We start from the raw sequence: 17822 nt of genomic DNA on the forward strand, positions 1-17822 counted from the left end.
GTGGTGTTGCATTCTTTCCACTAAGACTCATTTGTACTCTACTTTAGGAATTTCATGGAGGATGTGATGGGAACAATGGAAATGGATGATAGTGATCCTTCATATGTTCTAAGAAGTTTAATAAAGCCAAGTGATGTCATGGAAGTGTTGAAGGACCCTAGACAAAAAGGGCTACGTAAACAAGTTGCTAGAGAGGTAATGAAGGATTTCAAGGGCCTCGTCCAAGCAAAGGACGTGCTTGGAACTTGTGATGCTGCTCGTGTAAGTCGTGAAGCTTACAACTCTATTTTTAAAATTTTCAAGTCTGCTATGGAGGAAAAGTATAAGATATCTACAATGCCATTGCCAACACCGTGGTCTATAAGGCTTGCACGTCAAGAAACAAACCAATGTGCTAGAGAAAAGCTTGGAGGATACCATTGTGTAAGTGGCACAATGACTTAGAAGAGTAAAAAGAAATCTGGCATCCAAATGTTTGAGATGAATGCTTTCAATAATGTTTACGTGGATGTAGAGAATTTGCAGAGAGCCATGGTCAAATTCTATGGGATGAGAGAAGAAGGTAAGAGAAATTCCCTCTTCACATTCAACATTATTTCTTCTGATTTCTATATCCTTATTGAATTTCTCTTTCATTGTATAGATGGCAAGCTAGAATTTGTTATAAAAATGGATGAAGCTCAGTTGGTAAAAGAGCACAAGCTAGAGAGGGTGAGAATTTGTATTATGAACGATGCCTTGTGTTTTGCTCAAGGGGATGAGGAAGTTGAGCAGGGTTTTTGAGTCCAATCTGAGAAGGACATATGGTGGCTTGCAGCCTTTGAGACCCCAAAGGAGTGCCACGAGACATTGAAGTGGGTTTTGGAGAGAACCGGCATCCCATCGATTATTCGAAGACAAGAGGCAGGGCAAACATTAATTGTGGATGGGCATGGAACGTTTCAAGTTGAATGGCATCTAGCTGGTGATTTGAAGACCCTCAAGTGCTTATCTAGCTGGTGATTTGAAGACCCTCAAGTGCTTGTATGGTTGTGATACAGGTGCAGATGCAAAATGGACATGCTTGTATTGCACCAACTCTCAAAAGATGCAAAAGGGAAGCCTACAATGGGAAAATGGCATCCGCTGATCGTCACAAAAAGGATCCTAAGTGGGACCCCATTCTACCAAATCCATTGGAGCGGGTACACGTGTGTACTTTGCATGCTGAACTGCATATACTTGATAAGTTACTCTATCTCCATCTAGTTTATGCTTGGAATTTGAGGCCACACCATGTATCTGCACAATGCATTGCAAAAACTGAAGAACTACTCTCACTAATGGGACTTCACGGAGGCAATGTGAAGCTTAAGCAGGACAAGAAAAATCAGGAAAGATGAACTAGATTCGGTGTGTTATCTGCACTGTAGATAACATTCTTCTGTCCTTGTAATGGTTTCATCTCTGTAAACCATCCTGATGCTTTGTCATATGAGATGATGCACTGCTGTTGATGTACCAAGGATCTTGATCTACTTGATCGACTTGATAACTGTATTCCCCTTTCAAATTGCAATCTATGTCAAGATATATTGTTTCAATCTTCTACATATCCTTGCTTGCAAGAAACATATTCTTAGGTTCATTGGCATAATGACTGTGACTTGAATGTCCACCATGATGATTTCGTCTTCCTCAAAAATTCCCTTGATTGTTGCTGGATTGACCGCCTTGGTCGTACTAGTTCTTGCGGCAATCTCTTTCATAGTGTCCAAACTTATGGTAGTTGCACTGAATGTTTGACACATTGCCAGTGGATGCATTCCCTCATCCTTGGAATCTTCCTTGGTTGGAATGATTTCCTCTTTGCTGATGCTGATGCTGATGCTGATTATGACTTTGATGCTAACTTTGTTGTCGATGATGATCACTTCACTGAAATGATCTATCTCTTCCTCTGCCTATGCCTCTGCTTCTATCTGAAGTTGTGAATGCTTGATCATTGGAATGACCTTTGCGTGCATGTATGGCTTGCATCTTGAGTTCTTCACCAAGTAAAAATGATTGACGTTCTTCCAATGTTGAAACTTTCCGTTGAATGGCAATACTCTGGACTAAACTCTTGTATCCCTCTCCTAGTCCATTCAAGATGACTTGAACCATTTCTGCTGGATTCATGGTCTCTCCTGTTGTTGCGACTTGATTGTTGTAATCCTTGATACTAAGTACGTAAGCATGACCAGTTTCACTGCTGTTGCAAAAACTCTGGTTGATTTGGTTTCTCAGTGTGAGAATCATGGAAGTGTTCTTGGACTCATAGAGAGCTGCGAACATATTCCATGCTTCTTTTGATGTCTTGACTGTGTTGAGCTATCCTAACATGACATCTTGCACATTCTGCTTGATCAAATGATATGCATATTTATCTTTCTTGTCCCATTCTGCCTCCGCTCATGAAATACCAGGATCTGCTATAGGTGTGGTCACTATTGGTGTAGCTGTAGATCCCACTAGTGCTGGTGCTGTGGCAATAGATGGAGTAGAGCTATTGCTTGCTGGATCATCCAATAGTCTAGGTGTAAATCCATCGACATACTCCCATTTGTCCTAAAGGATAAGAATGGTCTCCATTTAGTATTTCCATGTGCCATAATTGGAGTTGTCTAGCTTAGCAGATGCCTCCAGATTCAGGTTGCTAGTTGTAGACATGGTGCAAGAAATGTACTCAAAGTATTTGTGAAATCACTGTTTGAATTAACTTACAAAACACTGACTGTATCAAGTGAAATCTGAACTGTCGGTGAAGATAGTGTGGGGGTTAAAGGTCATTGTGCCTTTACCCCGGTTATGTACAATACTCAAACACATATATAAATGAATGAAAAAGAAGATTAGGGTGGTTCTGTACCCACCAAAACTTGTGTGGCTCTCTGCCTCTATCTCTCTCTTTCTCCCTCTTCCGTTCTTGCTTCCGTTGAGAACACTCTCAACTGATATCAGAGCCCGGGTGATCTAGCTGAGCGTGCGTGAATGCTTGAAGCTCAGCAGCTCTGTGGGAGGAAGGAGAAGCTCTGTGGGAAGCTTTGTGGGCAACTTTACTTGCATCCGAGTGTGCAGAGACCTTGGAGGAACCTTTGGAAAAGTCACTTTGGTTTTGCGAAGTGGTTTTGAGAGCCTGTTAAGTGTTTTCAAAGAAAAAGTAGTTTTTTGAGCTTTTCCCTGTTCCGTTCGATGACAGAGACTCCGTATTGACTTGTAGAGGCAACTATTGCTTGCTTTTGGTATCCACTTCACTTCAGGAGCTTGGAAACACCTTCATTCTTGATTCTGGGATCATTCCATTGGATTTCTGACTCACTGTGTCAGTTTCTGCGTTTTTTGCCCGGGTGTTGGAACTCAAGTTTGGAGCAACCATTTGCAGATCTGTCAGTTCCGGTGGACTCAAGAGGTCCTAAAACTTCTATGTTGCTCATCATTTGCACTCGGGTGGAGTTTACAAACAGCTCTGTTTCCAAAAACGTTTTTCAGTCCGTGTGTTGGACCCAGTGATTGAGACCACGGTTTCCAAAACTGTCTGTCCCATTGCGTTCCGGACGCCCAAAAATCCCTACCTGTCAGTTCTTGCACAATTCGGTGGAGGATTTTCAGAGTTATAGATCTCTGTGTATTCGATTTCATCTCTCTGTTATGCATTTTTCATTCTAAGGTTTTGAAACCTTAGATTTATGCCACATGGCAGTGGATATGTGTTGACTCCCATTTCTCACTCATCGGTTGGGATTTTGGAGTTCCGACAGAAGAAAGATATTTGCAGATTTTCTTGCTGAGTCCGATTATGCAATGGCGCCCATGTTTTGAGGCATCTCAGGTTCTATTTTCAGTAGCGGTCATTACCGTAGGACCATGATTTCTTGAGCATACCTTATGCAGATCACTGTGGTTGCAGTTTGAGCAGTGTGCACTCATTCGTGGTGTGCATTGGGTTACAGTGGATGATTTATAGGCCATTTGGATGCATTGCGATCCTTATTGGATGCGCTGATAGGCCCAAATTGCCTTGTGGGATGCTATTTTTTATGGACGCTTTGCACATGGATGCTATTTTATGCTGAGGGACAGCTTTGACACATTGCAAGTGATGCACTGATAGTGCTATGCTCTCTTGGATGAGATATTATCGATGCATATGCCAATGGACGGTGTTTATGCTTGAGTCATTTGGCACTTATTGGCATTCTGGATTGCCATTGCACTTGGTATTTTCTTTTGGGCCAGATTTGCTCATATGGATGCATAGTATATGCACATGAGTCAAATGCATCTTTTGATGCTTTGAGTTTTGGTGATATTTCACTCTATTGTGGCATACACATTTGGGTGCACCTGGTATTTGGTGTGATTCTCTCTTGCAGGCACTAGCATTTGGGATTTTGCTTTATTTGCATTATGGCATCCTCTTCCATGTCTGAAAAGGAGTTTTTCAGCATTAAAAAGTTTGATGGGACAAACTTTTCTTTGTGGAAAGAACAAATAAGGGATGTGCTTATTCAAAAGAAGCAGATTAAACCCTTGGCAGGGATTGAAGCTAAGCCTGCAAATATGTCTGAGGATGATTGGAATGAGTTGGATGCATTAGCAAAATCTACTATTAGACTTCATCTTGCAGAGTCAGTTTATTTCATAGTAGTAAATGAGCAGACTACGGAAGATTTGTGGAAGAAACTGTGTGCCACTTATGAAAAGGAAACTGCCTCTAATAAAGTTTACCTCATGAAGACGTTGTTTGAGCTACAGATGAAGGAAGGGGTCTCCATTACTTCTCACTTGAATGAATTCAATATTATTTTCAGCCAGCTTCAGGCTTAGAAGATAAATTTTGATGCGGAGACTAAGGCAATATTTCTCTTATGTTCAATGCCATCCTCATGGGATACCGTCCGTACAGCTGTCAGTAATTCTGCACCTGGTGGAGTACTGAAATTTGATGATGTTGTGGGTAGCTTGTTGGCCGAGGAGATTAGACGGAAGTCTATGGATGGCAACAAGCAGGATGCAACCTTAAATGTGCAAAGGGGCAGATCACAGTTCAGGGGGAAGTCCCAAGAAAGAGGGAAGTCTCGTAGCAAATCCAGGGCACAGAACATTGAGTGTTACCACTGTGGCAAGAAGGGCCATATGAAAAAGGATTGCTAGAAGCTAAAAAGAGAGCAAAAGGATAAGAAAAAGAATGCAAATTGGGGTGCAAATCAAAAGGAGGAGAGTCCAAGGGAGGACAAAGGAAAAGTGAAGATCGAGGACATCAATGCAGTCACACATGATAGTGACAATGACGTTCTCTTCATGTCTAGTTTATCTGCAGAGTTGCTTACCACTTCAGATGATGCATATTCCCAGGATTGGATTTTGGATTCTGGTGCTTCATTCCATGTTACTCCCCATAGGGAATGGTTCTCCACTTATGACAGTGGAAAGACAGGTTGTGTGCATCTTGGAAATGACTATGCATGTGACATAGTGGGAGTAGGTGACATAAAGTTTTCTTTTGCAAATGGGTCTGCATTTATTTTGAAACATGTGAGACATGTGCCTAAGTTGACCAAGAGTCTTATTTCAGTGGGTCAGCTAGATGATGCTGGTTTTCACACCACTTTTGGCTTTCAGAGTTGGAAAATTCAGAAGGGCTCTATGCTTTTGGCCAGGGGTGCCAAGTGTGGTACTTTGTATCCCTTACATGTATCAGGGTTATTTGATCATGTTGTTGCAATAACCGAGCAGCCAAGCACTTCTTTGTGGCATTGCAGGTTGGGGCACATGAGCCAGAATGGAATGAAACTCTTCTGCCATTTGGGTTATGTACCGCATTTGAGTTTCTCTGATTTTGAATTTTGTGAGCATTGTCTCTATGGGAAGCACACTAAATCAGCCCATAAAAGAAGGGGAAAGAAAGAGTTTGAAATGCTTCATTTGGTGCATTCAGACGTATGTGGTCCCATGCCTACACGGTCATTAGGCGGGGCTGAATACTATGTGACATTCATTGATGATGCAACTAGGAAAGTGTGGGCTTATGCTATAGCTCAGAAGAGTGATGTGTTCCAGGTATTTCAGAAATGGCTGGCCTTGGTTGAGAATCAGTCAGGTAGAACGCTTAAATGCCTACGGACTGACAATGGTGGCGAGTATCTCATGACTTTCAGCATTTCTGTGATACACGTGGGATTAAGAGGGAGCTCACATCCCCTCGTACTCCAGAGCAAAATCCACTTGCAGAAAAGATGAACCGTACCATTCAAGAAAGGTTGCAATGCATGCTTTCCAATGCAAGTCTTTCTGGTGGTTTTTGGGCTGGGCCAATGAAGACTGCAGTGCATGTGATCAATAGATCACCTAGCAAGAGTTTGGATGGTGGTATTCCTGAGGAGGCATGGAGTGGCAAGAAGCCCTCTTACTCTCATTTGCGTATATTTGGGTGTGAGGCATATGCACATGTGCCAAAAGAGCTTCGAAAGAAGCTAGATCCTAAGTCTAGGAAATGCATCTTTCTGGGTTATGGTGAAAGTGGAGAGATGGGCTATCGTCTCTAGGATCCAGAAGCAAAGAAGATCATACGCAGCCATGATGTAGTCTTCAATGAGAACAAGATGCATAAGACACCCATGAGGGATGTGGAAATGAGGAGAATCACTTTCCAGGATGTGAATCCACCTGCATATGTTGATAGACAGCAAGCTGTCCATGCACCAAATGTGCAAGAAATGGTACCACCAAGTACTCCCACAGGTATACAATCAAGGGTAGATGATGGGTCATCTATTGGTGCAAATGATGAGCCAAATGTGGCTGATATGCAGGTGGGACAGCAAGCTGAAATGCCCTTGAGAAGATCATCTAGAGTGTCTAGACCGCCTGATAAGTTTGTTCCAGGGGTAGACTATGTGATGCTTACTGATTGCGGGGAGCCTTCTTGCTATAGAGAAGCTATGATGCGTGAGGATCAACGCAAGTGGGAGTATGCTATGCAATCAGAGATGAGTTCACTTATGAAGAATAAGACTTGGGACTTGGTTTCTTTGCCACATGGAAAGAAAGCATTGCCATGTAAATGGGTCTACAAAATGAAGGTCACAGGTGATGATGTGCCTAGGTACAAGGCCTGTTTGGTTGCTAAAGGGCTCAAGCAAGAGAAGGGTGTGGACTTTGATGAGATATTCTCTCCGATTGTGAAGATGACCACACTTAGATGCATGCTTGGACTAGTGGCAGCAGAGGATATGGAGCTTATGCAGATGGATGTCAAGACAGCTTTCTTGCATGGGGATTTGCATGAGGAAATTTACATGGTGCAGCCAGAAGGCTTTGAAGAAAAGGGCAAAGAGCATTTAGTTTGCAAGCTGAAGAAGAGTCTCTATGGTCTTAAGCAAGCACCTAGAGAATGGTATCAGAAGTTTGATGCTTTCATTCGGTCCCAGGGTTTTAGAAGGAGTAAAATTGATCACTGCCTCTACACTAAAAGGGCTAAGGATAATAGCTTGATAATCTTGGCACTATATGTGTATGATATGCTATTGGCTAGCAAGAATACTTATGAGCTAGATGCATTAAAGGCCACGTTGCATGAGGCCTTTGATATGAAGGATTTGGGACTTGCAGGTCATATTCTTGGTATGCGCATCATGCGTGATCGGAGTAGGAAACTCCTTTGGCTTTCACAGAAGGAGTATGTTACAAAAGTATTACAGCGTTTCAATATGGAGGGGGGGAAGGCAATGAGTACTCCATTGCCTCCATATGTGAAACTGAGTCATACAGATAGTCCCAAATCAGATGAGGAAAGTGCCATGATGGCCAAGGTTCCTTATGCATCAGCAGTTGGGAGTCTTATGTATGCTATGATAGCTACTAGACCAGACATTGCATTTGCAGTGGGAGTTGCTAGCCGGTATATGGCTAATCCAGGAAAGAGGCATTGGGAGGCAGTTAAGTGCATCATGAGGTACATGAAGGGTACCAAGGAGATGTGCATCTGCTTTGGTAGAGGAGACATGCGTGTACTTGGGTACACAGATTCAGACTATGCAGGGCATGTGGATAGTAGGAGATCCACTTCTGGTTATGTGTTCACCTTTGCAGGTGGTGCAGTGTCGTGGATGTCTCGCGCACAGAAGTGAGTTGCTTTGTCTACCACAGAGGCTGAGTATGTTGCAGCCACAGAGGGTTGCAAGGAGGCTATATGGCTTGATCGGCTAGTGGGAGATTTGGGGATTCATACAGGTGTACTGACATTGCATAGTGATTCCATGAGTGCTATTCAGCTAGCACGAAACCCGGTCTTTCATGCAAAGACCAAACACATTGAGGTTAGGTACCATTTCATCAGGGAGGTACTTGAGGACAAGCGCATAGAGCTTTCCAAGGTTCATACAGATGATAACCCTGCAGATATGCTAACGAAGAGTCTACCCAGTCAGCGGTTTCAGTATTGTCGTGTATTGATGGGCATTGGATAGTATGCTCACTGGTTGTTCTCCCTTAAAGGCACATTGTCCTTTAAGTGGGAGGTTGTGGGGGTTAAAGGTCACTGTGCCTTTACCCCGGTTATGTACAATACTCAAACACATATATAAATGAATGAAAAAGAAGATTAGGGTGGTTTTGCACCCACCAAAACTTGTGTGGCTCTCTGTCTCTGTCTCTCTCTTTCTCCCTCTTCCGTTCTTGCTTCCGTTGAGAACACTCTCAGATAGAACTGCAATATATAATCCAATCTATTACAAGGCTTGTGGCAAATAGCCAAGAGGCTTTACAAGGCTTGAATAAAGTGCACAATGCCATAAAATAGCCAAATAGGCTTTACAATGATGGCATGTGTGTGTGAAATCAAATCATGTGCAGTTTGCCCATTGAACAAGTGGTCAATGCCTCTGAACACTCTGAAGTTTGCTCACTGAACTGTGGAATATCGGGATTCAGCAAAATGTGATGATATGAAACTGCATGTGAGCGAAGGGACTGAGTAGGAACTATTTAGGGTTTTTTTGGCATGGCTTTGATTGGCTACTTTGGAGGTCTCTCCACTATGGATGATCTAAAGTACTCTGAACTAGATCTAGACCAACCATCGAGCGATGAAAAAAAAACAAATAATTCATTTTCTTTATTCATTTTTAGTGCTAGGTTAGATGCATCGATGTAGAGGCTGATGTGCGTGCAAGAAGTGGGTTTGTCACCGGAGGCTTAAAAGTGTGCGATACTAGCACCAAAATGTGTGCTTAATGTAACGAGCACGTAGAGCAAAAAAAATTCAGCGTTTTTCCTTTTTGGAGCGCCCTCAAATTCTTCTTGCATCAAGAGATATGGGTTGATCTAGGTAGAGGGGCCAAAAGGGTGAAAATGATGATGTGGCACTCACAGTCACATGCCGAGCCTGTGCTTAACAAGGGGTATTCTTTTGAAGTAGTGATGAGGTGTCAGGAGGGTGCACATGCAATGTGCAAAGTGTACCTGGCAAGAGGTCAGTGTGCTTGACAGGGGTCAGTTCCATGTGGCAGATGCTGAGGTGGCAGTGCTGATTGGGCACTTTGACTTTGACTGGATGACATGGCTTTGCTAAGTCATCAGATGATGTGGCTTTACTGAGTCATCAAATGACATGGCATTGGACACGTGTCAAGTGACTGTGCATAGATGACATGGCTTATCTACCACATGTCACAGGGTACACTAAGCCTAAGGATGATGTGGTGATGACCTATCAAGTAGACTACTTGATAATGTGGCAAGGATTGTGAGGTGCCATGTGGCACCGTGACGGCCAGCTCTTGTAGATAAGGTTCCTCGAACTCTCGTAGATTCTGGCAGAATCTTCTGTGATATCACAAAATCTTTGGGAGATTCCGTCATGTAGGCATCTTCTCCGTTGGCATGAGCGGGCTCGTTAGGTTGAAGTTGTAGTAGAGGGTATTGGAAGCCTAGGAGCTCTAGTCGAGGTCGTGGAGAAGCGCGTTGGGTTGGCTGTGGGCCGAGCAAATCCTTCTTGGAGGGAGACTTATCTTTTGAGTCACTGGCGTCGATGGAAGCCGCTCGCGGGAGTGCTGAGACAGCCGATTGGCCGTTGAGCCGTGAAGCCTTGTAGCCAAGCTGTTGAAGGAGCTGTCGAATGCAGCTGTGTAGATGCAGCTTGTAGAATGGGTTGATGAAGGCGTAGTCGAGGGAGCTCTTCCATGCTGTGTGTGAAGGCTAGAGCGTGTAGTAGAAAGCATGGAGTTGCCCGTCGGTGGTGCTCGTAGACTACCAGGCAGAAGGTCTGTTGGAGGAGCCTGCATTGTTGGAAGCTAGGAGCTGGGAGGAGGCATTGACAAAGCTGCTGGAGGCTGCCGATTGGAGAGGTTGACTGTGAGCGTTGCTGTAGCAGAGCTTGATGCAAAAAAGTCGTGAGTCGAGATCTGCAAAGAGGAGCGTCTGAAGATGCTAGTCGACTGCGATGACTGTAGGAAGGCGCGCTTGTTGAAGTCTTTTGTTGGAGGCAGCTGGTTGTTGACGAGCTCATGGCTCGCTACTGCTGGCAGATGTTGTTGGAGACGGTTGGGTGTTTCGTTAGTCGGGCTTGTCGTTGTGGGCTTCCTTGGAACTGCTTTGAGCTAGCTGTAGCCTCTAGATAGGCGCCTCGTTAGTTTGCCTCTTGCCCGTGTTGTAGGTCACTTAGATGCTAAAGTCCGATCGCTTGTGAGATGACAGGAGCTATAGGCTTGCTTGTGAGTCGTATTGAAGCCTGTAGTCTTGCTAATGTAGAACCTTTGAAGGGAGAATCTGAGTAAAAATGAAGTAGAACTCTCCCTATCTCTCTCTCACAATTAAGGGATCTCTTTCTTAAGATACGTATCTTTCTCTCTTTGTCTCAATGAACTCACAAGCTATTTCTCACTCTCCCTCACGAAGAAAGTCTCACTAACACTCAAGAAGAGTGAATGCAATGAATGGAAAACGGACGAAAATTTCTCTCTCAAGTGACAAAAATTTATTTCAAAGAATGGATGAAGATCTCTCACCAGAAGTGGACTCTCACGGAGAACACACAAGAGAACTCTCAATCACTCTCACTCTCTTAAGGATTGCAATCCCTCAGAGGAAGGCAAGGGAGCTCTCATACCATGACAAAATATGAAGAGGGGAGCGGAGAAGATTCGAGATGAGGAGAGAGGGCACAGCTAGAGGGCACACCACAAATGACTAATTGTACACTAGATTTAGTTGAAAATGTAGAATATATATAAACGCTTTGAGGATTAGGGTTAGGGCATCTAACCCTTTCCTTTAGAGCACTCTATTGGGTCAGCGATATGCACATATCAATCACACGATGTTGAGCATGGTTTCTCAATAGTAGGGTGGTTATCGACGGAGAGGGAGGAGGGTCTTGCATAGGGCTCGAAATTTGGAAGACGATGAAGAAGCAGAAGAATGAGGGGTGGAGATGGTTTTTATAGGAATGGAGGTAGAAGGGGTTTAGGGTTAGGGTTAAACCCTAGAACCTTCCCGTACGCTTTTCTGTAAAAAGGAGAAATGTTCACAATTTGGAGCTTTACACATTGGTGTATATTAAATGGCCTAATTTGTTCTTTACATGGCTACTTTTTAAGAAATATAAAATTTATTAACCTAGTAACTCAAGGTTTTGCTTGGGATTTTTATTTTTTGCTAGAGTTGGAATTGTTTTAACTCTCCTAACCCTTGAGTGATATGGCCGTGATAGTTCGTGGTGGTTTCCAAGTGCACGGATGGAATGACTGCTGCCATTGTCCCTTTGATAGGCATCACGGGCGTTGAAATCTGGCACCTTTCAAGTTTCGTCCACCCTTGAGAGATGGAGGCGGCCCCAAGGCCCTGGGGAAGCACATTCTATGCAACCCTTTTTTTTCTTTTCTTTTGGGTACTTACGCACCCAATAACCCACGCATGTGAGCGTATTGAGGAGGAGGTACCTTGCCATGGTTCTACCCGGCAAGCAGCACAAGCAGGGGGCGCTACGCAGGAAGGTAGGCAGCCCTACCGCGGGGCTACGGCCGCCGCGGGTTGAGCACCTGGGATGCACATTGCAATCTTGAGGGATGTGCAATGTGAAAGATTATAGAACGTGGGGGGGTAAGTGGGACCGAGATGGAAGGTCTATCCGCCAAGTCATATGGGATATACACAAACGGGTATTATTATATAGTGACCAGCTTCTTTTGATTTCTTCAACTTTTGGCTTATCCGAATTCAGCATCAGCAATGGCCGGCACCTTGCATCTCCGTTCTCGCACTGTCAAAGATGAATCCCTTCGTTTGGATCGTCACTCAGGTTTCTTCCTCTTGCTTCTCTGCCCTTCATTTGCTTTGATCGGCGGACATTCAGTGTGCAGCTTTGCAGCCCTCAACTTCCCTCAATGCTGCCTGAATCTCGTTGTTATGCTTTGCCTCGCAGGTAGTGGCAGACTCGGTACACCCAAGAAAGGTACACGTTGTTCTTTTTGAAAAACCATCGCAGTTCGGCTCGTTTTCCTCTCGACTACATCCATGCCTGTTAAAGCCGCCGCCCCTAGAGAATGTTCTGGGAAAGTATACATGGGGCGTAGCTGGGTTACAAACTGATTCAGGGTCCTCGTTTTTGGACCACCTTGATCCCAATTATTCCGACAATGTAGAGGCGACTGACGACTCCCATCGCTCCCGGTATACTTGTCTCCTTGTGTTAGCTAATTTTTTAAAAAAAAGCTCGGAATAAGATTTCGCCTGCATGACCTGAAACTCAGAGCTAGACCTACAAGTCGAATTTTTCAGGAGCGCAAGTTTGACACCCAAAGTGTTCTTGCACCTTTTGTGAAGTGCACAATAGGGCCACTCCCGAATTTTATGCTTGCCTTACCGAGGATGAAGATGATGACTCTAAGTTGTGGGATGTTCCAGTCACACTTTAAGTGGATGTTATGACTCTCAGGAGAAATGTTTATTGTCTTCCTTTCTGCTGTGACGGTCAAATCTGTAGGAGATAAACTTCTTGTATCTGCATTCCCCTAAACCAGACTGAGCTCGAAAGTCCCATTTGCAGTTTTGTTTTGCTGGATGAAGCAGGAATTGTCTAAGCAGGTGTTTGGGATCATTTTCATCGCTGTTGCTTGTGCAGGCTGAAGCAGGAGTTGGCTAAATAGGCTAGGGGATCATTTTGATATCAAGAAAGTTGGTCCCAGGACGAAGAGCTGCATTTTCTGAAGGCGTTTTGTAAAGTCCTACAGGAAGCTTCAAGGAAGAAGGAACTTTGAAGCTCTTGGAATCCAAATCCCAATATATATAAGAAATAAACTAGCCTCATAATAGGGAATGGACTTTGACATACTTGTAAATGACATATCTCGAGAGATTTTACTACATATTACTTTGCTAGATTAGCAGTCAATGAATTTACTACCAAGCTAGGCTTATATCTAAATGCATACCTTAGTGTTCTACTTCACTCTATGCGTTATTTTACTTTGTGCCAAAAGTACCCTTGGGTCATGGGTGGTATCCTTAAGTGAAGCATAGGAAAATAACCATAACATAAAAGAGAAATTTCTGTAGGCACAACCAAGGCAGAAATTGAATGTAGAAATTGAATATAGAGTGGAATCTCTCTCTCTCTCTCTCCCCCCCCACACACACACACGCACCCGCAAATAGAGGAGAGAGATATTGAGGAGATAGATAGAGAGAGATCACACAAGAAGGGTAACGTTGCAAGAGGGGCCAACAACTTCGAGCCATCTATCATCTTTCTCTATGTTCTAAGTACCTTATAAAACACACACACAAACACACGTTTGCATACATGGAACAAGTTTAAGCTGTCAATCATCTCTCTCTCTCTCTCTATCTAAGTATCTCAACACACACACACACACACACACACACACATGGGCAAGTTGGAGCTGTTCTTTCTCTTAGTTGGAAGTATCTTCACACACACACACACACACACACATGGGGCAAGTTGAAGCCGTTCTTTCTCTTAGTTGTAAGTATCTTCACACAATCTCTCTCTCTCTCTCTCTCTTACACACACACACACACACACGCACACACACGTTCACTTATACCTTGACTTGTATGCACTTGGTTTTACATTGGAGACAAGAAGCTTGATTACATACTTACCTCGGCTTTTAGGTTTATTGGTTTTGGGTTGTGCATTAACTTGTTTCGGGTTCCACATGCACTTGTTCCACGTTTTCGATTTTCCTTTCACTTGTTTTGAGTATTAAGTTTAGTTAACTTGTCTTGGTTTTTAAGTTTAGATATTTTAGGTTTTGGTTTTTGGGTTCACTTGTTTTGGGTTCTAGGCTTGGTTCATCTGGGTTTCGGGCCTCAAGTTTTGCTATTTGAGGATCACTTGTTTCGAGCTCTTATTCTTGGTTTTGGGTTTACTCTTTCTAAGCTTAGAATCACAAGTTTTGAAATCCACGTTCTAGGTTTTCACTTATCTTAGGTTCTAGGTTCAATTGTTTCGAGCTTTAGATTTAGTTGTTCTAGGTTTCGGGTTTACTTCATTGGTTCCAAGTTCTCGATTTTGGGTTTTGCATTCACTTTGTTCCAAGTTCCCATATTGGGTCTTCAGTTTCACATTCACATGGTTTGAATTTTTGGGACAACCTATTTCAAGGTTCATTGCTTCTGGGCTTGTTTTGAATTTCTCATTCAATTGTCTCGGGTTCACTTATTGGGAAACTTTGAGCCGTTTATTGTCCTCTTGTTTGTTCTAAGCATGTTGCTACATGCACGAGCGCGCATGGACACACACACACACACCATATATATATATATAGATAGATAGATAGATAGATAGATAGAGAGAGAGAGAGAGAGAGAGAGAGGGCGAGGGGGAGGGGGACGTCAAGGTTTCCCGTTGCATGTGCGTGCATGTGTCTGTGTGTGAGAGAGAGAGTGAAGATACTTATTAAAAATAAAAAGATGACATTGTGCTCAAATGTGCCCCATCTTGCAAAAAAATCCCTTCTTAATAAGTCATTGACCATAGTTACAACTTTAATGGCTATTTACTAGAGACCAAATGTGTGGAGTGAATTGCTCCATTTTTATAACATCTGCAAGAGCGGCCTTTCAATCACATGTTTGAGTTTGTAGGTTTTGGTTTGTACATGCTAAGAATACATAGGGACCAAGGAGGAAATATTTTCTATATAGGGTAATACATAGATACTAAACACCTAGGGGTATATTTGACATGTTGTTGACCTTTGTCATGGGCCATTTGCAGGTTGGAAAAGGATCATGATTCTAACATTGATTGGTATTGGCACAGAGGGTTATACCAATCAACACACGCGCCCCTCCCCCCCTCCTCACACACACACACACACACACACAGAGTATAGTTGAAAGGATGTCAAATAAAGGATGTAAATGCTACAACAGTCGACCATGATACAATCGAAACAATAGCATGCTACATCCAAGAATTGGATGTGAACATAGGGCTATTGAGTGTATATTTAAAGATGGCATCATAGAACAAAGCATCTGCATAGGCTCGATTCTTTGCCGTCAACTAAAGCCTCCCATTCCTTTAGATCCGGTGAGTTGGCCTCATTAACATTTGTGGCATCTAGTAGCAAAACTTGTTGTCTCTCCATCCTTTGTTGTAGCTACCGCCAAAGCTATTCTAGGTGTTCCCCGTGAAGTTTCAAATCTTGTTAAGCCGATAATAGATTTCAATTGGGGCATTAGTGGAAACATCATTAAACTAAAAGCTATTATGAGCAGTCCACAAAGCCCACCACAAGATAGCAACATGAACCGAATTCCAATCATCTCTAGGTGTACACAATCATCCCTCGCCATACCTTAACATCACCCAACAAACAAGTGCCCTAGTCGTAATAGATGCCTAACACAAACCAAAAAATTAAAAATCATCCTTCCTTACACCCAAACATCTCTTGCACCATCCATCTGACTTCCCGACTTCATGTTCATTTAGATTGCTATTGGAGTGTGGAAGCAAGGAAACAAAGCATAGTGAAGCAAGATATGAAGTAGATTGGATAGGGTAGAGCATAGTGAGGCAAGATATGAAGTAGATTGGATAGGATAGAGTGACGTGACAACTAGTCACATCATAAGGTACACAAGTACAAATATATATATCACACCCATGGTCACATGGAGTGTGCTAGTTAAGCAGAAAATTGGCTAGGGGAAAAAACCTTCAATAACTGGAGTTAAAAGTGCCTCAGCCTTGGTCCTACATGATCACCCAATACTCTTGTAACATAATGCTTACAAACCCCTTGGAATGATGCATTGATCAAGTACAATGTGAGAATGTGACATGAATCACCAATTATGTTACAAACCCCTTGGAATGATGCATTGATCAAGTACAATGTGAGAATGTGACATGAATCACCAAAAGGAAATAAGTTTAAAAACTTGCCAAATACTTCAAATTTTTCAAGAGGAAAAGCCTTGGTGAACATATCTGTCACATGACCATGTATAGGCACTTAGATCATGCTAATATCTCCCGCATGCAATCTCTCCTTGACATAAAGAAAGTGTATTTCAATGTGCTTTGCATGAACATGAGATATAATTTGTCGCAATTGCCAAAGCATTATGACTGTTAGTGAAGATAGAGGTAGCGGATGGCTGTCCCATACCCAAATCAACATATAGCTGTCTGAACGATACACACTCAATGGTAGTTGTGAATGTTGCACTCTATTCAACCTCACAATGAGAAGTGGCCAAGATAGAGGTAGCGGATGGCTGTCCCATACCCAAATCAACATATAGCCGTATGAATGATACACACTCAATGGTAGTTGTGAATGCTGCACTCTATTCAACCTCATAATGAAAAGTGGCCAATTAAGACTACTTCTTACTTCTTGCTCAACTAGGAAATTATAAACTACTTAACAAGAAGCAAAAACCACTACAAGACACGGGCATATTTTCGACACTGTCTTTTGATGTTTCGCGGGCGTGAACACGAAGATCGTTGGTACGATTGGCGGGGGGGAAGGTGTCGGTGTAGACGTCAAAATAGCCGTCGATATGGTCATCGGTATATCTGTCTAAATAGGGGTCGGTATATACCGACCACTATATCGACATATATACCGACTACCATACCGATTGACACCAACCCTTGCACCGACGCTTTCACCGATGCCTGAGTACATTTTCCCATATGGATGTTATTACAGAACGTCATTTCCAAGGGTCCCAAAATAATTTTGGACCACAAGTTTGGTCATTTGAAAGATAAAAAATATAAGAGTATGTACACCAAAATTGAGATCAAAACACTCATATATTGATAGTGAGCTTAATTAACATACAAATTAATGTACAAAATGTCACTGTAAAAATGTGAGGGCCAAATTATACATAAGAAGTCTTGTTGATGTCAAAACTATGAATTAGTAGCATTTACATCGATGGCTTCATCTTGAGCCAAGTCTTGCACGCCAAATATGTCTATCTCAAGGTTTACATACAATTGATCACCTACATCATCATCCCCTATTGTATGTTTATCTAAGACTTGATCCTCTAGTTCACCAGCCTCTAGTTCTCCCTCTTCTTTCCCAAAGTCGTGAACTCCACCTTCCTCCATTACAGTGTCATTATTGTCACCTTCTTCGTGGCCCATATCGTCATCTTCATCCTCTTCCCTCGATCCATCGGCATCATTATTTGGATCTTCTACCGGCATCTCCGTATCCACATCCCTATCTTCAAAACTATGTTTGCTTTAAGAAGCAACTTGGATAGTATAATATATATATATATGAAAATCT

General features: G+C 42.8%; 1 protein-coding gene across 1 annotated transcript; it reads left to right on the forward strand.

Moving 5' to 3' along the window:
* The first annotated feature begins 11665 nt into the window (after window positions 1-11665).
* Window positions 11666-13448, forward strand: LOC147889544 (uncharacterized). Its single transcript, XM_087391821.1, has 4 exons — window positions 11666-12319; window positions 12443-12472; window positions 12561-12690; window positions 13142-13448. The coding sequence occupies exons 1-4, from the start codon at window positions 12250-12252 to the stop codon at window positions 13164-13166; spliced, it is 255 nt and encodes an 84-aa protein (XP_087247947.1). The 5' UTR covers window positions 11666-12249; the 3' UTR covers window positions 13167-13448.
* The last annotated feature ends 4374 nt before the right edge of the window (window positions 13449-17822 follow it).

Source organism: Dipteris shenzhenensis, chromosome 20 (genome assembly GCF_047967505.1).
Source record: "Dipteris shenzhenensis isolate YYH24624 ecotype China chromosome 20, Dip_SZ_1.0, whole genome shotgun sequence".
NCBI lineage: Eukaryota > Viridiplantae > Streptophyta > Polypodiopsida > Gleicheniales > Dipteridaceae > Dipteris > Dipteris shenzhenensis.

Coding starts and splice junctions, on each gene's coding strand:
- LOC147889544 (XM_087391821.1), top strand. CDS start 12,250: ATGGCCGGCACCTTGCATCTCCGTTCTCGCACTGTCAAAGATGAATCC. Junction 12,320..12,442: donor TCGTTTGGATCGTCACTCAG/GTTTCTTCCTCT, acceptor TTTGCCTCGCAG/GTAGTGGCAGACTCGGTACA. Junction 12,691..13,141: donor GACGACTCCCATCGCTCCCG/GTATACTTGTCT, acceptor TTGCTTGTGCAG/GCTGAAGCAGGAGTTGGCTA.